Source organism: Macaca thibetana, chromosome 4 (assembly GCF_024542745.1).
Source record: "Macaca thibetana thibetana isolate TM-01 chromosome 4, ASM2454274v1, whole genome shotgun sequence".
Classification (NCBI taxonomy): domain Eukaryota; kingdom Metazoa; phylum Chordata; class Mammalia; order Primates; family Cercopithecidae; genus Macaca; species Macaca thibetana.
This window is the reverse complement of record NC_065581.1, coordinates 67,146,858-67,169,223: the sequence shown is the minus strand read 5'-3', so window position 1 is coordinate 67,169,223 and position 22,366 is coordinate 67,146,858. Positions and strand designations below refer to the sequence as shown.

The 22,366-nt window shown below is 33.9% G+C and overlaps 1 protein-coding gene across 2 annotated transcripts in view; it reads left to right on the top strand.

The window, feature by feature from the left end:
- The window catches only part of LMBRD1 (LMBR1 domain containing 1), a 151,252-nt gene extending 130,461 nt beyond the window's left edge, over window positions 1-20,791 (top strand). For both annotated transcript variants that reach the window (XM_050789717.1, XM_050789716.1), the window contains exons 15-16: window positions 20,058-20,149; window positions 20,328-20,791. In XM_050789717.1, coding sequence (XP_050645674.1) covers window positions 20,058-20,149; window positions 20,328-20,441 — 206 coding nt within the window. In that variant the 3' untranslated portion in view covers window positions 20,442-20,791. The remainder of the gene's footprint in view (window positions 1-20,057; window positions 20,150-20,327) is intronic.
- The last annotated feature ends 1,575 nt before the right edge of the window (window positions 20,792-22,366 follow it).

Below are 22,366 nucleotides of genomic sequence, written 5' to 3'. Positions count from 1 at the left end.
ATATAGTGGTTATAGAGATAATGGATTTGAGAAATTGAGACCAGATTATGGAAATCACTTAGGGGAGGGAGAGCTATCTAAAATAATCCAAGAGAATTGAAAGCCTGATCTGAACAGTGGTCATGAGGGTGTGAAATAAAGAAATTTAAGGAGTAAATTGAAAGAATTTCTGATTAGTTGTAGAGCAATGGTGAGAGAAACAGAAGATTCTAGAATGATACTCCAGTTACTGAGTACTTTGATTAATTTTGGTGTTACCAGCTGAGGTAAAAAATACATTGGGAGGCCAAGGCAGGCGGATCACCTGAGGTCAGGAGTTTGAGATCAGCCTGGCCAACATGGCGAAACTCTTGTCTCTACTAAAAATACAAAAACTAGCTGAGTGTGGTGGTACATCCCAGTAATCCCAGCTACTTGGGAGGCTGAGGCAGGAGAATCGCTTGAACCTGGGAGGCGGAAGTTGCAATGAGCCGAGATTGTGCCACTGCACTCCGACCCAGGCAGGCGACAGGGCAAGACTCTGTCTCAGAAAAAAAAAAAAAAAAGTACTGAGATTCGAAAAATTGTAAAAAAATGATTAGTTAACTTGAGATGTCTCAAAATTGTTCAGGTGGAGGTTTCATAAGCAGTTGGGTATACAGTTAGACCTCCATATTCATCGGTTCCAGATCCATAGATTCAACCAACTTTGGGTCAGAAATAATTTGGGAAAAAATAAAATAAAAGATAACCAAGCAACAATTTAAAAAAAAACACAAAAAGCAATACAAGTATAACAACTATTCACATAGTATTTACATTGTATTCGTGTTATAAGTAATCTAGAGGTAATTTAAAAGATGTGAGATGGTGTGTATAAGTACATCATTTTATGTAAGGGACTTGAGCATTCGTGGATTTTGGTTTCCAACAGAGTTCTGGAACCAATCCCTCAGGGGTACATATGAGTTCCTGTATATGTGAGAAACTGAGAGGGTAAAGAGTGAGAAGAGAATGGACACTGGAACCCAGGATAATCATTGTTTAAGGGCAAGCTGATAAGGAAGGTACAGAGATGAAGGCTGAAAAAAGAGAAAAAATTTAATGTTAGAGATAAAAATTCCTTGAAGAAGATGTGCAGGGTCAAGAACTTTTATTTTAGTTAGGAGAGACTTCGGGGATAATGGGATGGAACTAGTGGAGCAGGAAAGATTGAAGAAAAATGTCAGAAAGGATGAATGATGGACCAATATCATCCAATTCTGGGGGATATGGTATTAAGAATATCCAGGACAGAATGCTTTAGATAGAATGAGGGATATTTCTTTCTGTACATTGCAAAGAAGGAAGCAAGGATATGGCTTCAGATGGTAACTTGTTACTATCTGAGGGTAGACGAGAAGTGGCTTATCTGTATAATTGTCTCAACTGGCTACAAAGGATGAGCTCAGGTCATATACTGAGAATTAAGCAGGCTGTGGGGTAGACAGTTAATGAAAGTAGCAAAAGCTTTTGATAGCCTGTGAAGGGGATTAGGAGAGGATCTAACTGAAGGTAAGTTAACAATAGGTAAATATGTCAATGGACAGGTGAAATTATCAATTTTATATTTTTATTGAACAATTCTACACAACTTGTATAATTTTTCTCCATTAGTTCTTAGGTTGTTTGGGGGAAGGAATGGATTGAAGAACTGAAGTAGAATTGGGGATTTAAGGATGGAAAGCAAAGGACAAGTTGAGGTTAGAAAATAAACAGTGACCACAGGGTCCAGGATTTGTAGGGAAATAAGGGAAGAGACTAAAACTGAAGGAAAGGATTAAAATAAAGAGATGAGATGGATAAACGTCTGATGGGGATAACTTTATTTTGCCTGAAGAAATAATAGTAAAATGTTGTTAGTATAAATAAATACAACAGAATTTTCCAGTTCTACTTAATGATGTTAGTTCAAGATTTTTTACTTGGAAATGTATACGTACATCACAAGTAGGGTTGATAGTTGAAGTGCCTTGGGTTGCCATATTTCGCTGGATGAAAACAGGTTGAAAAATTAGTGTTTAATTGGTTTGTAATTTGTTTTTAACCAAGGAGTCAATGACCTTGAAGATCTAAAATAGATTCTGTTGTTCAAATTGTTACAGTAGTATTGAAATAATAGCCATAAAACAAAAACAAATTGTAGTTTCAAAATTATGTTGAACTGATAATGGGGCCTTTAAAATGCCCCGATACTACTGGACTGAGTGAATTTTTTATATTATAGGTCAATAAGATTTAATCAAATAATACACTTGACTAACTTTTTTATGAATCACATTATTTTTCAGTCTAATCTAATTTACAGTAGTTAAAAATGATTCCCTTTGACCTACTGAATATTTTTTCTTAAACATTTTAGTTGACTCATTCTTTGAAATGTTATTTTGCAGTACAAAAGCATACCCTTTAGTTTTCTGAGTTTATCTTTCCCAACTTTGTTTTGTTCTGTAGCACATCTCTAAATGTTAAATTTGCCAGTACGTAACTTGGAAGAGGATGGTAGAAATGTAACTAAATTTGGGGTGGCAGGGTAGTTTTTTAAGTGAATACTTTAATAATGATAGAGACAGATAAGTAGATTAAGACATTGGATTTAGACACATAAGGGTAGGGATGGGGTGGCATCCCTACCCTTAGGGTGAGAGATGGTGAGGGACTTGTATAGCCGTATACACTATTCTTTACAACATATTTAGTGACAACATTTGACTAGAGTAAATAATATTATAATAAATAACTCATAAGGCATTTGATGTCACCTTTGCAATGTGTCCGTTGCAAGTAACAGAATTTTAGAGAATGATTTTTAGATTTAAAACAAAAATTTAAATTTTCAGTGTTATAATGAAAGTTCTTTCTAAGAAAAGTTAATCTGCCTGGAGAGATATTAAAGCAGTAATTTCTAAAAATACGTATGTTGCTGTCTTATTAATATTAAACATATTTTAGACTTTTAAAATTAATATTTTGTTTATGAGGCAATCTGACATTTATTCAACATAGAAAATATTGCTGGAACCCTAGTTGTGTTTAAAATGATTAGGTTTCAAATGAGAGTCATTTATCTAAAAATAATTTAAGTACTTTGTGTTTAAAATAATCCGTTAAAGAATAGAATAATTTAGTAATAATCCTATAAAGAATGCCTATCTTACTATTTTTATGAAGTTCTCTTAAAATGACAGTATTACTTAATTCATCCTGACAGGTAACGCATGGTTTATGTTCAAAGTGAGTCAACTGAGCAAATTAGGAATCAAGTTTTCAATTTTACATACTGTTACTCCAAGGGGACCTTTACATGTAGACAATTTATGTGTAAATGTGAATGCAATATGTAAAACAAATAATTATTTAAAAGACCATGTACATTTGGAAACTATAAATATTTGAGTCAAAATAGGAAGATGAAAGACCAATATACCTTAATGGACAAAAATAGAAGACATTGTCAGTACTGGGTTTGATTTTGGGAAAAAGAAAGTACCAGAGAAAACACATGTACAGGCCGGGCGCGGTGGCTCAAGCCTGTAATCCCAGCACTTTGGGAGGCCGAGACGGGTGGATCACGAGGTCAGGAGATCGAGACCATTCTGGCTAACACGGTGAAACCCCGTCTCTACTAAAAAAATACAAAAAACTAGCCGGGCAAGGTGGCGGGCGCCTGTAGTCCCAGCTACTCAGGAGGCTGAGGCAGGAGAATGGCGTAGACCCGGGAGGCGGAGCTTGCAGTGAGCTGAGATCTGGTCACTGCACTCCAGCCTGGGCGACAGATCAAGACTCCGTCTCAAAAAAAAAAAAAAAAAAGAAAACACATGTACAGTACTTACCTTCAAAAAGCATGTAGCCTAATGGACTTGGATAGGAAAATAAATAATTATGATAAGAGAGAAAATAAATGGCAAGCTGTAGTGAAATTATAATCAAAATGCAGTGGTAAAGCAAAAGGAGATGGTGATTTATTCTGCCCTGGGGGGCAGTGTAACCTTTCTGTGGACCCAAAAGAGTAAGTTAAATCTGAATGAATGATCAGAAAATAACATGTGGATATTTCAAACAGATAAAAAAACCTGCATTAACCAGGCATAAGAACATAAACATATTTGGTATGTTATGATAACAATGAATGGTGGCAACATCATTGAATATTTGGAGACTACAGTTAGGGGTGAAGCAAGATAATATGTTTCCAAATGACATTTATAAAAATTCATTAACCTAAATTTTTATTTCTGCTACCCTGCTTAATTATTTTATCTTTGTGATTGTAAACTTATGTTGTCTTATTTGGACATTAAAGTGACTGGAAATGGAATGATCTCTGTAAATCAAAGTTGATTTTTGTGGTTTTATTCTGATTAAGTATATTTGCTTACTATATATATGTGGGGGGGGGAGCACGAGAGAGAGCTCCTTAAAAAATAATCACATGACCAATAGGGTTAGGATTTAGCTTGAGGATACCATGTTACTAGGGCAGATGATTAAGACAACTTAGCAAATGCTAAAATGGAAACCTATGTGTTAAACCAAACTACATGAATTATAAACAAATGAGCAGACAAAATTGAAAGCTAAAGCAGGCTTTTAATTATATATATATATATATATAGGAAGTACAAAGGAGGAAAATAAAAATTATTGTAAATAATAATGTGAGAAAGAATAAGTAAAATGTGTATTGATATCTTACATTAAAAAGTAATTGAACTTTAAGTTCTGGAGTAAACAAGGCCGTCATCAAGCGATGATTCAAAGTACAGTCTCTATAAATAAAACTTGCTTACCAAGCTTTCTTTTTATTTATTTGTTTATTTTTTTTTTTGAGACGGAGTCTCACACTGTCGCCCAGGCTGGAGTGCAGTGGCGTGATCTTGGCTCACTGTAACCTTCGCCTCTCAGGTTCATGCCATTCTCCTGCCTCAGCCTCCTGAGTAGCTGGGACTACAGGCGCCTGCCACCATGCCTGGCTACTTTTTTGTATTTTTAGTAGAAACAGGGTTTTACCGTTAGCCAGGATCGTCTCGATTTCCTGACCTCCTGACCCACCTGCCTCAGCCTCCCGAAGTGCTGGGATTACAGGCGTGACACACCGTGCCCGGCCCAAGCTTTCTTTCTATAGATAACAAGTTAGCACACTGACTTATTTTCACAGAATCTCAAGTACCTATCCTTCTGAAACCATTTGTCTAAGATGTTATGTAGTTAAAGAATCCCCTCATTTTTTGTATGAGAGTCTGACTAGATACGGGAATAAAGGCCATAAAGTGCCACATAAGTTGTAAACAGTTTTAAAAATACGAACTGGAATATTAAAAAAAACTTTAGAAAGATCATCTAGCTAGTTTAATCATTTTTGCAGATGGAGAAACTAGGGCACCAAGAGATAAAAGTTAGACAGTATAAGACTTAGGACTTTTAATGCAAGTATCTGGATTCCAGTTTTATTTTTCTTAAGATTTAACATTTTTGTGTTTTGTTTGAGTGCAAGAAAATGAAACATTATTGCATCATCTGTCCTTTAAATTGTTAAAAAAAAAAAAAAAAAAGAGAGAGAGAGACCATTGCTGCTTTTTAAATATAATGGAAATGGTTGTTTGAAGCCATAAAGGAATGAAAGTCATAGACAATATGAAGAAAAAAACAAAGGCCGAAAGGCTAAACCTAGGTTATTGGAGGAGACATAAGAGTCTGGAAGAGGAGAGATAAAAAGAATACTATGGCGTTATAATATCCAATAAAGTATCATATTTAGAGATCAATAGTGTTGATGCTTTGAAGAGACATTTAGCAACTAGCAAATCTTAAATAGGAAATGCAGGTTTAGTAGGATTGTATGGACTGAAGTAGAGAATTAAGTGAACAAATTTTTAACTGAGGAGAATCCCTTAATGTGGTTTTGGTTTGGGATTTTTTTCTTACATTTTTGTAGATATATACTAGGTATATATATTTATGGGGTACACAAGATATTTTGATACAGGAATGCAATAAATAGTAATCACACCTGGGCAAATGTGGTGTCCATTACCTCAAGCATTAATCCTTTAATTGTATTACATAACTTTAAAAAATGGATTGATTTGGGATTTTTTACCACATATTTTAAAATAACCTTTAAAAATCCCACATACTGAATGCCACATGAACTAAAAGCATGAATTTATTACCAAAAGTTGTTTGTAAACCTAATATTTCATATGGAATCTTACTGAACAGCATTCAGGAGATGCCTTGTTGGCTAATTCCTCTTGAGTCTTTTTGCAAAATAATTGTATTCTTTATTCCATCTATCTATTGTTTACATTTATGTATTGAGGGAGAACGTAGAGTTTAGTTTTGAGCATTTGTGTTTTAGTCATTCATTAAACATCAAGTGGAGATCTTGAGTGGCAATTAAGTTGTATCTGGAGTTCTGGAGAGAAAATGTATACTGGATTACTCAGGAATAGATGGGAAGTAAAGTTGTGAGACTGGATGAGAGATCACCAAGAAAATGAGTATAAATAGACTTGCAAAGATCTGTGTTAGAATTATCGACACAGATTAAGACCCAGCCAACTGAAGGAAAGGAATAAGATCAGCTCAAAATATTGGCAGAGGACAAGAACTAGTTGTTTTTCTTTTTTTTAAAAAAAAAAAAAAAAAGACAATGAATGAAACCTTCACGTTGCATTATATGCTATTCCTATTCTCCTATATAAGGGGCTTGAGTATCGTGGATTTTGGTGTCTTAGGGTGGGGGTGGGAGGGTGGTTCCTGGAACCAGTCCCCCATGGATATTAAGGGACTATTGTAAATTTACTGCCTTCTCTCTAGTTATTTTTCAGATTTACCTGTCTACCCCAGCATATCATTGCAGGGTACCAGATTTAATTTTAGCAATTCATATTAAAGTCTAAAACATTTTTAAAGCTGATCAATAAATTTTAAAAGCTTTTTAATTCCATAAAATGGGGGGAGTTGGCACCAATATAATATTACTATGATGAACAATTCTGGGGCAGGAATATTTCCATGCCTCTGTGCTAAAGAATACTTAAAACCAGCAAACAGTTGTATGCTTGCTTTAGGAAATTCTCACTCATGATGGTGAAACAACTAAAATAGCTTATTTATCAAGACTGATTTCCCAAAAAGACTTGCTTCAGGACTTCCCATTTCATCATCGTTACCAATCCAAAACTATTTTGTCAGTTCTAACCAGGTCCTCACCTTGAAAAACGTTGATTGAAGCCCACCCAACCCTAAAACCTTATAAATATCCTTCTCTGTCTTTCCTCTTCATGTTCTTCCTCACTGAAGTTAGTCTGCTAAACTTAGCTTTGCTAGATCAGTGAGGTTTTTAAATGTTGTTTGGAGAGTTGACAGTACATAAGCTAGTTATGCTGAATAATATAAGGGGAAGAAATCAAGAATTCAGAATCTTACATTTCTATTCTTATTTTTTAACTGTTTGCTAGTTTATCTGTGTGGACATGCATGTATGACCAAGCTATGAAACCTCCATTCTTAGATTGAACTTCTTTCCTTCTCACCTCCATTTATTTTTCACATCTACCCCCACCCCCAGTCATGGGGTAGGGATAGTTGTCCTATTCCTTTTCTGTCTCCTAAAGTAGTTTACCGTGATAGAAGTCTTGAAACCAGATTCTTATTTTATCTCATTTTAGTAGCTAGTATCCAAATCCCACCAAGTTTACATAAGAAATAGCAAAACAAAAGGAACCAACTGGCTATTTATCTACCAATGAAGATACTTTAAATAGCAATACATACAAGGTAATGATATAACTTTGTATGTTTTGACATAGAAAAGTAAACACTGTGATGGTAGGTGAAAGAGTGTATATATATTACCTCATTTTTAAATGCTTTCATGCATAAACAAAATCTAAAAGTCTGTGTGCCTCAGGAAAGAAGTAGATAATCACTTTATTTTTTTAAAATAAATATCTTTTATTACCTCTGCAATTTAAAAGTATTACACATTTTTAAAGATGAAACAATGACACACATCTGCCAAGTAGATGCTGATTTCAGAGAAGACTTTTTTCCCAGTTTGTTGAAAAGTATGAGTAGGAAGGTAGTTACTGAAACTTTTAAAAAATTAAATTCTTAAAGTCTTGGTACCATCTTTTCCCAGAATATGGAATATATCTTTCTACTTGAACTTCTGAGATTCCTAAAGCAATACTGTTTAAACACTTACATTGTCACTAACAATGGATTTAAGTGAAAAAAAAAAAAAAATCTCTGCCCTTCAAACTTTGACCTGTGAGCTAAATAAATACAAATACATAAAGAATGTGTCTTGCCAGAGAGGCTTACTTTTGTTTAAAACTGACATTATTAAAATAATTACTACACTAGTTGATACCTAATGTTGGATTTATCCACTTAAAGTTAAAATGTTCATGTTAAGAACAGCCAGTTTTAACAGGCTAAAATGAAGCTGGTCAAGCAATTTCACTAGAAACTAAGTCTTAAAGGGTGAAATAAAAAGTGACACTGATGCTTTGTGATGACAGTCTCCTAATATCTTCGTTAATATCTTCTGTGGTGCTGTGAGCCTAGTGGTAGTCCCTAAATACAATGCAAAATGAAAATGGTGCTAGATTGCTGCTGTCTTAATTTAAAAAGCAGATTTGAATATGGACTATCAACTTCACACTTCCTACCCCATATTAAGCTTTTTCTGAAAGTATATAGCTAAGAAGATAACCCTCTTCAGGAGAATGTAGGTCATCTGGTTCTTTAGACAGAAGAACATGGGGCAGAGACTTTTAAGAAAAACTATGTGGTCCTTTTGTTTTATAGTCTGAAAATTTGGTAGTGAGGATGAGAAAGTTAAGGATAGTTAGATTTAGCTTAAAAGATTAATATGTCATCAACTCTACTAGAATTTTGATAATTTTGATAGCTTTATTTAGAAAGTTACCGTCTTTGCGTAATACAATATTAAGTAATGACTGTGTTGCACTTCAGTCACCTTTCTAATATATTGACATATCTTTAGTAATACAGAGAACCACAATCCTGTTAGTCATGAAATTCTAAGATAAATTTGTAAATGTCTTAATTTCCAGTATTACATAGGTCATTTAATTTTACTTATCTATTATTCCTGTGCTTTGTCCTTTAACAAATATTTATTGATGTCTGCTATGTGCCAGGTACTGTTCTAGGTGCTAGGGATACAGCAGTGAACAAAACGCTCTAGTATCCCTGTCCCCATGGAGCTTATTTAATATAAGGAGACAGACAAATAAATATGTCAGGTGATAAGCATTATGGAGAAAAATAAAGTGCCAAAGGAGATTAAGTGGTGTTCAGAAGGAGGAATGGTTTGAAATTTTAGGTACAGGAGAAAGGGAATTCTTACTTGGGAAGGTGACATGACTTTAAAGAAGTGAGGAGCAAACACAGTATCTGGGGAGGAGTATTCTAGATAGTGTTAACAGCAAGTACACAGCAGGAGTATGCTTGAAGAGGCAGAGGAATAGCAAGCAGATAATTTTAAGGATGTCAGCTTTTACTTTCAAATGAAAAGTATCTGGAAGATTGTGAACAGAGGAATGGCATGATGTGACCTATGTTCTTACAGGATCACTCTGACTACTGTGTTGCATATAGACCAAGGCTTGGAAACTTTTTTTCTGTAAATAGCCAGATAGTAAATATTTCAGGCTTTGTGGGTCATGTAGTAGTCTATGATAACCACTCAGCTCTACTATTGCAGCATGAAAACTGCCATAAACATTACTTAAGGGATGGCTATAGCTATGTTTCAATAAAACTTATAATTGATAGGCTTGATTTGCCCTGTGTGTCATAGTTTGCCTACCTCTGATACAGACCACAATGAGACAAGGGTAAAAGCAGGTTGACAGGAGGCTTTTGCAATAATCCAAGGGAGAGCTTATGGTGGTAGTGGCAAAAAGTGGTCAGAATCTGGATGTATTTTGAAGGTAGAGCCAATAGTATTTGCTTGGTAGAGAGTTTGAGAGAGACATAAAGAGAAGGGGGTCAGGGGTGATGCCCATGTTTTTAAGAGTTTTAATTAGAAAGTATTTGTTTAATATTTCACATTCTAATTTTGATAATATCTGTAATAATTATCTTTAAAATTTATGTGTACCTATTAAGGTTATACATTTCTTTTTTCCTTTGGGCGTATTTGAGTTCGTTTTGTTCTGGGTATTCCTTCATAGAGAACTAATAGTATAACCTATGAAGTTCTGAGCACCGCCACTGGTTACTGAACATTATCTCATTAGGATGAGATGAAAGCGTGGATGAAAGCGTGTGTGTAGCTGTGATGTGGTATGTAGGTTAGGGTGTTCCCTCAAGGCCAAGGAAGAAAAAATAAAGATGCTACCTGTTAGCTATGTATGGGAAGCTCTGAATGAGAATTATTAATCATGTAAAACTAATATAAAGAACTTTGCTTTATTTTGGTAATGTATTTATAAGAATGTTTACAATGAATAGCTCTTGGGGAAGATAGTACAAACTATTAGATAAGGACTTTGGACTACACTGACTTAAGTATTTCATATACTACCACATTCTTCAAAGTAGTTATTTGCTTCTTCTCCACCCCTAATCAGTTACTAAGAGCTGCAGAGTTTTGTTTTGTTTTGTTGTGTTGTGTTGTGTTTGCCATAATGACCCTCACATCCCATTTTCATCATGTCTCACTTAAATTATTCTACCTTTTAGTGACTTTACCTTAACTTAGAGTAAAAGAAAGGTTATCAAACTTTTGCATGCATCAAAATCACTTGGAAGATTTGTGAAACCAAGATTGCAAAGTTGTATGTGTGTTTTTGTTTGTTTGTTTGTTTGTTTTTGAGACAGAGTCTCACTCTTGTTGCCCAGGCTGGAGTGCACTGACGCGATCTCGGCTCACTGCAGCCTCTGCCTCCCGGGTTCCAGCGATTCTCCTGCCTCAGCCTACTGAGTAGCTGGGATTACAGGCATGAGCCACCATGCCTGACCCAAAGTTTTTGATGTAGTGCATTTGAGGTGGGACCCTACGATTTTCTGGTCTGGGAACCACACTGTGGAAACCACTCTTCCAAAGTACTCTGATAATGCCATTTCTCTAGTAAAAACTGTAAAAACTCACATCATCTGATAAATTCAGTCTAGGATTTAAGGACTACTATTATTTAACCCTTACAAGTCTCTAGCTTTTTTTCATACATGTTCTGGACATGGCCAGATTCTGATCTACCTTTGCTTTTCAATGATTTATTTTTGAAATATCACAAGAAGTCTTTGCCCTACCCCTCCCATTTTCATCAGTCAGAATCCTGATCTTCTTACAAGGTTAATTTCTAACTCAACCTTCTTTTTTGAATCTCCAAACATGTGTGCTCTCTTTTTTCCTCTGAATTCCCATAGCACATACACTTTTTATAACATTACCTTATTCTCTCTCAATGTATAGTCTTTATATATCTTATCTCTATTCTACCTTTTTATAGAAATGTAAGTTCCTTGAGGATAAGAAAATATATCTTTGTCTCCCTTAAACATTTGTAGAATTGAACCACTTTTTAAAATTTGTTCCTTTGTCTTTTCTCCTTTTAAATAGTATTATTAAAGTAACATAAGATGTTAGTATGCCTAATATTTTCTAGCTTCTTGCTCACTTTATCTATTGGATGAAACCCATTGTATTAACCTGAAAACTTCCTTCTGGGAACCTACTGACTTCCTGTTTTTATTTGGATTAATTCCTTTCTGATTCTGCTGCTCAGCTTTACAAATCATAATTATATATAATAATGCTACAGTTTCTATCCATTAGACTTCTGATGCATTATAAATCATATCTTCTTTTTTGGTGAATTCTCCCAAGCCCTTTGTTTTACTAGGGTAAAAATTAAAATTCTTTATATGAAATATATCTGAAAAGTACTCATATATCTGAAAAGTATTCTGTCCTCATAATTAATGGATAGTTTGGTTGTGCTTAGAATTCTACATGAGAAGTCATTTCCTCTTAGAACTTTAAAGGCATTATATTATCTTCTACTTTCATTTTAACTGGTAAGAAATCTAATGCCAATTTATTTTTTCTTCTGAAGCTACTTTATGGTTTCTTTCTATTTTCTCTTTTCTCCTTGGGGAATTCTTTTTTATTATTTATTGAATATCTTCAGTTGATCGTTTGTAGTATCTCATTTTCGTATTTTCTGCCTACCATTTGCTCTATATTCTTTGGTATATATTCAGCTTTGTCAACCATATTATGAATTTTAATTTCATATAATAAAATGTTATTTTCCCTGAGTATTTTGTTGTTCTGATTGTTCTTTTCAAGCATCCTTATTTTATGGATGTACTATCTTTAATACCTGAAGATACTAAACATTTTTCTTAATGATTTCCTTTAAATAAAATTATAATTTTGGTTATCCTAGTACAGTTATTTACCTTGTTTTCTTTTTCCCTCATGCTGATAGTTTTCTACATATATTTGATGATCTGTTTACATTTATGCCAACTTGTATTTAAATATCAGGAACTGGGAAACCTCATTGCTGGTAACTCTGTGCATGCGTCTGGGACCTCTTGATCCTCATATTTTAAAATAAATGGGAGGAAAACCATCTGTTTTACTGGAGACCTTTTAAATGTGGCCTTCCATCTTCCAGATTATGGTTGGAACCTCTCATCAGCTGATGGTTCTACTTCCATTCTCTTTGCTGATAAAGGATTGCTCCTGGCTTTATTCCTATACTAGAACGGTAATGAGGTCCTGAGAAGGATAAGAAACAAATGACTGTGCTAAGTCTGTTATCTTGAGCCAGAAAGCTGTGTTTTCAACAGGTTAAAATTGTTTTTTGTGGTTAAATACTATACATTTCTGGTCTTTTATTTGACAATAAGTTTGTGTTGATAACCTCATTTGATTTTATTGTAGTAAACCCATAAGATGTGTAGCACAATAGTAGAGTGATGAGATAGAATTATTTCTAAGAAGTGCCATACTTTGGTCTCCAGCATCTGTATTTAACTTCATATAACTGAACAGAGAACAGCCCAAGAATCTAATGTCGCCCAAATGGCAGCTTATTAATTTACCATAGAAAGTTTAGCTATTAAATAAACTAGATGATCAGGGTTAGTGAATTATCACCAGAGAGAAAGAATTTGTGTGGAAAATCAAATGTATAGTCATACAATATCTAGGTAAACATGAAGTTAGAAAGAGGGCCTCAGTGATCTTATTGGCTGGTATCTAGCTGAGATAGCCTGATGTATTGTGTCTGTTGTCAAGCAAGATTGTGATACAGACTGGAAAATTGAGTATTGATCAGAGCATCATTTTTCTTGGATGTTGCTGGATATCCAGAAAGTCTCCTGATGTTGAGGTTCTTTTCCTGGGTGACATTGCAATTGTGTTCATAGAAGTTTAATAAAATAGTATAGAAAAATTAATTAGCTGTGTGCTTTCTCAGTTCTCCAGTATCTGCAGCAAAGCCAACCTAAATAATTTTGTGAAACTTCTCAGCTACTCACAGATTATTGCTTAAGGTGGCTAACTCTGAAAACATCAATCTAATCTTTTCTTTCAAATGCAGATTTCTCTCTGAATTCCCAGAAATTTGATCTAGCACCATATACCACACATATCTGTATGTCACTTACAAAGAAACTGATATTTAGAAGCTAAATGAATTACCTCAAGGAGACGTCTTATAGTATATTAGTGTCAGACTCAACTAAATCTCAGTTTTCTATCTTTAACTTTAATATTTTCTTGTATATCCATTTAAACTACTTTTATCAAAAGATAAAGTAATAGAAGACGATTGCTTTATATCTGACTATCCTTGGACAATTACAACCAGCAGCTAGTAAGTCTCAGTAATTTAGAGTTCACTGATACAGATTGTGATTATACAATTTCTACATTTTATATGCTAATACTTACCTGTACTCCCTTTTAATGAGTGTTATATGGCCAATTAGTAATAAAATGAAATTAGTAACATCCTTTCTTAAAAGGAAAATATATATTTTAGCACCTTGGAAATGCTTTAAGCTTACTTAAATATAACCAGAGCTCAACACAAATTATACTAGTTCTTAAAAATGGTTACTCTGAAACTTATTCTTAAGTGCAAAACATTTGGCAAATATCTTTATTAGCCTGATACAGTTTGTATATTCTTAAAGTATAAGAAAACTGTGTCCTTCAAAATTTCTGTGAGTTTTGACATTCATCAGTTCTCTTCCCCTTTACCTACATCTCCCAGTGAGATTTAACAAAACACTGATTTAACTATATACCACTTGTTAAATTTTAATATAAATATACAACTTTGTTTTTTATTATATATTTTCATTTTTTCTGCCTTCCCATTTATTTGGATGTATTTCATTAGTTTCCTAAAACTTTTTACGTGTATGTATTCCATCTGACAGTAAAACATTAGGATTTTACATCCTAAAAATTTCTCAGATCCCAACTTTTTTCTTCTCATCCCTGAGCTCATTTTTCCAGTTGTATAGTCTTCTAACTTGGTAAACCTCTTTCTGCTTACAGTCTCCTCTTCTAGTCTGTACTCCACTCATGTTATTCTTTCCTAAAACCATTTGATAAATAATTTCAAATCATATCACAATAAAATCCAAGCTCCTTACCCTGTATACAGTTAAGATATATATGTTCATTATAAATATTCAATAGTAGCAAGACCCTAATCAGGAACCAATTGGCACAGTCATGGGCAACCAAGAGCTATGAAGTAGCTTCTAAATAGTCCAGGCTTCTAACAGATTTTTTGGTCACTAGTCAAATAATGCTTGTTTTAAAATTATTCTCCATGTTACATGAGTTTTCTCAAATGTCTTCTATATATATATACACACATATGTAACATAAGTCTTTGTTTTATAAAATGCAAATATAGAGTAATTAATTGTAAATTGATTTCAAGTGAAGTTTTAACATGATGACTCAGTTGTGGCTTTTTTTTTTTTTTTCAGTTGTGGCTTTTTAAAATATGTATTTAAAATAAAAGGTATTATTTATTCTACTTAACCAGAGTTATCTTAGTGGCAGTCAAGATGCATTAAAAGTGACATAACAAAGGAAACAGGAAATATATAACATAAAATTTATCAGGTAAATCCTTAGAGACTGCTGTTAAATTACAAAAAATAATGGTGTACTTGCATTTCCTATTATTTCTCTGTTTGATGATATGTGAGAAGAGATGAAGGAATGGTGGTAGTAGCAGGATTCAAAAGTCTTTTGATTTTATTCATATGCTTCAGATGCCCCTTTTTGGCCCTTTTAATTCTTATTATTTTTGTATGGCCACTTTCTCATCAGAAAACAAATTATCTGAGCCTCCCTATCCCATGTTTAGTTTTCATTATTAACATCTAATCTTTAGTTTAATTGAAAGTTTAATCTTTAATTCAATTATATGTTCTTTTGAAGAAGAACAGTCAGAAGTTTCTGGAATACTCCTGATTTTAGAACATGATTCCTAAATGAAATATCCAACAATTTAAATTTACTTTGAAGGTAAAACCAAATTTAGAACCTTTATTGTGACTTTCTTAGTTGGATAATTGTAGAAAGAAATCTATAGATCTCATAGATATCTGTGATTCAGGTGAGCAGCTGGAAGATAGCAGATGGTGAAGAACAGCACTCCCCTCCATTTATTCAGTGTGAAATCGTCACTTGAATAGGAAATATATGTGTGTGTCTTATTAGCAAAAATTTTTATATGGGTATATCCCAGTTAATAGAAATAAAATGATATATATGGACAAAGATGAATATAAAGAGCTTTTACTTATTGTATGTGTGAATTTTTAACCTACTATCATTTTTCAACAACAACACAGAATGATGGTACCTTTTTATGGTATTTTAAACGGCTTGTGTCGAAGTCCACAACCCTTAAAAAAGGTAAACATGTAAAATAATGTGATCAAAAAAATATTGAAGATATGGTTTTAGTGGTGGGCACGAGTCAGAGAGTATAAGCCAATTTAAAATATCACTAGGTGGATTATTAGATGTCTGGAGAAAAATGATTTGATTTATCTTGCTTTTGCCAGTTCAGTCTCTGTTTTGTTAGCCCTGTTCTGGCCCTGAAATTTCTAATTTAGTCAAGTTCTGACTCCCAAAATATCTTTAAATATGGAAATGAGTAATAGAACTTTTATTTTTTAAGTTGAGTTTTTCACAGGCTTATACTTGTAATTTGAAGCTAAAGTAATACTTAAACCATGAATGATACCATTCTTGTTTTTAAAATAATTATGAAAAGGCATTTTTTTGGGTAGGTCCAAGCCTGTCCCACTCTTCATTTTTGAAACATTCAAATTGGTTATTTAAAGGTATGTTACTATGTAGCAGTGTATCCTGATACTGATAATACAAATTTGAATTTTGCCAAATCCATTTGTGTCTGTTTCAACTATAGAGACAGAAAAATAATGGGCATGCACAGAGTAGTCATGATATTAGTGACCAACCAAATATTTTCCTACTATTGGACATGAATGTCTGAAATCTTAAGACTTGCAACCATTTGAGCAACTCTTCACAGTTGTTCTCTATACCTTGCAGAGGAAAAAGGAAGGAAATTAATATTAAGTGCCACTTTGCATGGGGCTTTTGATATATATGTCATATGATCTTTATAGGAATTCTGTGGGGGAAGATGGTGATATCCCCTTTTTATAAGTCCACAGGCTCCACAGTTCAGATCTGCCTGTACACATGGCAAAAAAGTGACCAAATGCTATTCACCTCCAAGTCTGTCAGAGTCCGGAGCCTGGGCTCTTCGTTCACCATGCTGGACATTTTAGTTATGCTTTAATTCAATATATATTCAGTTTTGTCATTTTTATGCCCTTGGAATCTTGTCAGATTTTAATTTTTAAAAATTAGAAAATGGGCTATTTAACAATATGAATTTTAAATAAAATATCTGCTTTTAAATTTATTTTACGTCAACAGTCATTGAATATGAATGAATTTGAATACTCCAGTGGTACTTCAGGATACTCAGTATATCTACTGAAAAAAAATGACAAATTGAATAGCTGTATCACTGTGAAGTAAGTTCTATAATAAAAGAATAAAATGTGGTGGGAGCACAAAGTAAATGACAAATAAATTTTCTATCTAGGAGTCTCTGCTGTGAGTCTGAACTCCCAGCACCTAGTGTAAAGTTGTAATCATCTGTGGTAACTATAGGAGACAGAAATATGTTCAACTAATGCTGCTTAAAGGCTATCTAGTTTTCCTAGAAAACTGAATATTCCTTCTAGACTTTTCTGTTGATAAAGAGAAGAAAGACTCTGAAGGGAGCCTTTGGGGTATCAATAGACAGGAATTAGATTGGTAGTCCTTGCTTCTGAAAGGAAGAGGTTGCTTCTTTATTAAACTGTGTTTTTTGTTTTTGTTTTTGTTTTTTACCAGAAAGAGACAGGTTTGTTCAGTTTGGTATTGAGCAATTCAGAAGTAAATGTTGAGGTACAGTGGAAGGGTTTAGAGTAGATAAAATTTAGATTATCTAAATCTTTACATAACATATCTGAAGCTTTATATAACAAGTATTGTATGTTTATAAAATACAACTTTAATGCTATTTTCAGAAAACCATGTGATAGGAACAAAAAAAGTGTTATTAGATCCCTTATGTAATAAGCTGGACTGTGTAGCCCTCAGTTCAATTTTATGTTTTGAGAGAAAATAACACTTACTTATTGAAGCTAAGAAGAGAGCTCAGAAAAATAGAAATAAAAGGTGTATTTTCTTGATTAGCAATAGGATATGAGATTGGTCTCCTAATTGCATGTAGGATCTTTTTGCCATTGTCCATTTTGAATACAAATATGCAGAAATTATAATTTATTTTGTAATTAACAGACTGAAAAGAAATTGCTTTGTAAGATAAGGATTTTCTTCTGTAAAACATAAAGGGCTTCTGAAATTTGTGAGGTTGGTATCCTCCATTAGGTGCAGCATATATAATTTTTCACTCAATTACATAATATAGTTGACCCTTGAACAACACGAGTTTGAACTGCATGGGTTCACTTATGCTGGTTTTTTTTTCAATAAAAGTTGCAATTGCCTCTCCTGCCTTCTATTCTACTTCCTTCACTTCTTCCACCTCTGCCGCCTGAGACAGCAAGACCAACCCCTCCTCTTCCCCATCTTTCCCCTCCCCCTCAGCCAATTCAATGTAAAGAGAATGAGGATAAAGATCTTTATGATAATATACTTCCACTTAATGAATAGTAAATATATTTTCACTTTTTATGATTTTCTTAATAACATTTTCTTTTCTCTAGCTTACTTTATTGTAAGATCACAGTATGTAATACACATAACATACAAAATATGTGTCAGTCAATAGTTCGTGTTATCAGTAAGGCCTCCAGAAAACACCAGGCTATTTAGTAGTTATGTTTTGGAGGAGTCAAAAGTTATATGTGGAGTTTTGACTGTGTGTGGTGGTTGGCACCTCTAACCTGTTTTGTTTGAGGGTCAACTGTATTATGTTGCCACAGGCCTTTCTGAATGGCTTAAATAAATATTTCCTGAGACATCGTTTACTAGATATGTGTCAATATGTGTAGATGACTTTGTAACTAATGGAAATAATGTATTTGTACAAAACTATTATGGGGTTTACACAAATATCAAATAACCAGTCTGCTACTTTCTCTTTAAGAGTTACATTTTATTTGAAGGGGAAAAATATGATTTATTTTTAATTATAGCTATAATGCTATCTAAAGTTCAAACAGGAATCACATCAGTAAATAGTGATTTTCTTATTTCTTTTTAAGAAGTAATCATCCATTCAATAGAAGTCATAAAAAGATAAAAGCTGAAAGAAACCTCTCAAGCTTTAGCTGCAGTGAGAATTGGTTTCTTAGAAAAGTGTGTTGGGGATGAGAAAATGATAGCACACACTGTAACATGTTAAGTACTTTGAACTGAAGGATACTGGAAGAGCCCCAGAAGCAAAGTATCCTTTCAACCTTCCCTTGCCCTTCTTTCTTCTGTTCCCCTTTCTCTCCCAAGCAGACCATAGAAACTAGATTTCTCTTCCCCCAACCATGTCATAGAAATTAGAACCCCACTTTCCCAAAGCCAGCCATAAACCTAGAAATATTATTCTAACCTTCCCCTGCCTTTCTGTGTAGGGGCTGGCCATAAAGAAATTCTATGACCTACCTTGTCTGATAGTAGGTCGTAAGACCCTCATTCCAGAAAGAGTTCTGCCCTGTACCTTGAAGGAGGGGATGCTATGTAAAAGACCAAGAAGAATCTGAACATACAGACCTTGCTGGCTTTCCTCCCTCAGCCTGTTACCATTCACTTATACACTTTTGTCCAATTACTCTCTATTCTTAGCTCTCCATTCTTCATTGACTAAGCATGAAAATACAGTGTTCCCCTGAGTCTTCATTTCTGAAGCCTCCTGTGTCATGAAAAACTGATTAAATAAATTTGTTATGCTTTTCTCTTGTTAACCTGTCTTCTGTTATAGGAGTGTTGGCCATGAAACTTACAGTGGGTGAGGAAAGGTATTAGACCTTTCTGCTCCTACAAGTGCAACTTAATACTAACCACATCTGATTACTTTGTTCTTTTTTCTTGATGTTCATCAGGAAAACTTTTTTTTGTTTTAGGATATGTCTGACACTCCAAGTAAAAATGATTCTTCTATTTCCAATAAAGCAGACTAGCCAAAATAATTTTTTTATACTTAAGATCTGGATTGCATTGGTGGCATTCATTTTTTTTTTAAATATGTCATATTAGTTGGCAGTTTTTAACACTACATTAAGGTGGTTGAAAGAGTGGGCTTTGGAGAGAGACCTAAGTTTCAGTCCCATCTCTGATACTTGTTAGCCATATGATCTTGGTCATTAGCTTTGGTTAATAATCTTTTAGAGAAAGTATTAATCATCAGTTTTATAAAAGAACCTATTTCACCATAGTCTTTTATTTGCTTTTACAGATCAGTGTACTGTTACCCGGACATACCTATTCCTTCACAAGTTCTGGTTCTTCAGTGCTGCTTACTATTTTGGTAACTGGGCCTTTCTTGGGGTAAGTACAGATAGCCCAGGCATGATTTCACCTTCTTTTATAAATTATAGTTAAATGTGTAAACTTTTTGTATCTTAGTAGTCCATTTGTATCATAGTACTGTCATTGAATTTTAAAGCATTACTTTCCAAATGATTTTAAATTTGAAAAGTAACACATAGCTTATTTAAATTTACAGGTATTCTTGATTGGATTAATTGTATCCTGTTGTAAAGGGAAGAAATCGGTTATTGAAGGAGTAGACGAAGATTCAGACATAAGTGATGATGAGCCCTCTGTTTATTCTGTTTGACAGCCTTCTCTGTCTTAAAGGTTTTATAACACTGACTGAATATCTGTTATGCATTTTTAAAGTGTTAGACTGACATTAGGATGAGCTAACTAGCTTTCATCAAAAATGGGAGCATGGCTATAAAACAACTATATTTTATTATATGTTTTCAGAAGTAACATTGTATCATAGATTAACATTTTAAATTACCATAATAATGCTATGTAAATATAAAACTACTGGCTTTGTGAGGGAATGTTTGTGCAAAATTTTTTCCTCTAATGTATAATAGTGTTTAATTAAAAATCTTCCAGAATTAATATTCCCTTTTGTCACTTTTTAAAAACATAATACATCATTTGTATCTGTGCCTTAGGTTCTCCAGAGTGATGTGGAATTTTAAAGTGTCTCTCTCTGATTGCCTCCAAATAAAATTTACAATATAGCTGATGAATGTTACTCCCATATACAACTTGTTTTCAGTTTTCTGCCTAAAATCTTTAGCACCACTCAAGTAGATTTCATGAAAAGATTTCAAACTCTCCTTAGTGCCACAAGAGCATGGCATTCCAAGATGTGTTATGTTGTTCAAATGTCAGTCCATTAGATATCTTACAACCTCTAAAGTATTTAAGGCATACATATTGTTATTGGTAGCTTTTGTTTTGTATCTGACCTCAAAATTTGTATTCCAATATAAATGGGGTATTGTCAAGAATAATCCTGAAAAAATCAGTTTATGGATTAAGATAGATGGCATCATATTTTGGTTTTAGAGATACTTTTTCATTCTAAAGATTTGAAATTTGCAAAAGATATAATGAAAGCTGTATGACATCAGGGTATTTTGAACACATTCTGGATAGTGAGAAATAATTAAAAAAAGGTATACTAGTTTACTAGCATAAGCACATTAGAACTCACAATAAAGTATGTATCATGATCCTTGAGGTAAAATATCATTAAGTTTCTGAAAAAAGGTTTAGGAATTAACAACTATATCCAAGTTAATTCTTCTCTCCTTTAATTTTTGTGCCATTTTTCTCTGTTCTGATTCTTTGTCTCTCTTGATAAACCTTCACAGCTTTCATATTTGGCTTCTGCTTCTGCAACTACCCTTTAGCATTATTCACCAGGATTTCATTCCCTTCTGTTCTTATTTTACATTTTCTTTCTTTCTTTCTTTTTTTTTTAAGATGGAGTTTCGCTCTTGTCGCCCAAGCTGGAGTGCAGTGGCACGATCTCAACTCACTGCAACCTCCCCCTCCTGGGTTCAAGCAATTCTCCTGCCTCAGCCTCCTGAGTAGCTGGGATTACAGGCACGTGCCACCATGCCCAGCTAGTTTTTGTATTTTTAGCAGAGACGGGATTTCACCATCTTGGCCAGGCTAGTCTTGAACTCCTGACCTCATGATCCACCCACCTTGGCCTCCCAAAGTACTGGGATTGCAGGCGTAAGCCACCATGCCCGGCCTTGTTTTACATTTTCTTTGTGGACAATCTCACATACCCTTGACTTCTATCTATACTACGTGTTCTTAAGCTCTGAACTTTGACTTACCTTTTAGCTAGAAATTACTGCTTCAACTGCAACATTTTGAAAATTGAAGTATTCATTTTTGGGGGGCAAACTAAGCCTTCTTCTGCATTCATTTTTTTGACAAATGACACCAGCAGACACTTGATTGCCTAAACAAAAAAAAATCAGGTAGATCTCCATATCTCTTGTGTATAACTGACTCATCAAACAATCATGTCATGTTAATTTCTACTTCCTATCTTTCCATTTGTCCCCTCTTCTCTACTTTCTATGTTATAGGCTGAATTGTGTCCCCTTACAATTCATATGTTGAAGACTTGGACCCTGGCACTTCACAGAATAATACTGTATGCGGAGATAGGGCCTTTTAAAAGTAATTAAAATAAAATGAGGCTATTGGATGAAG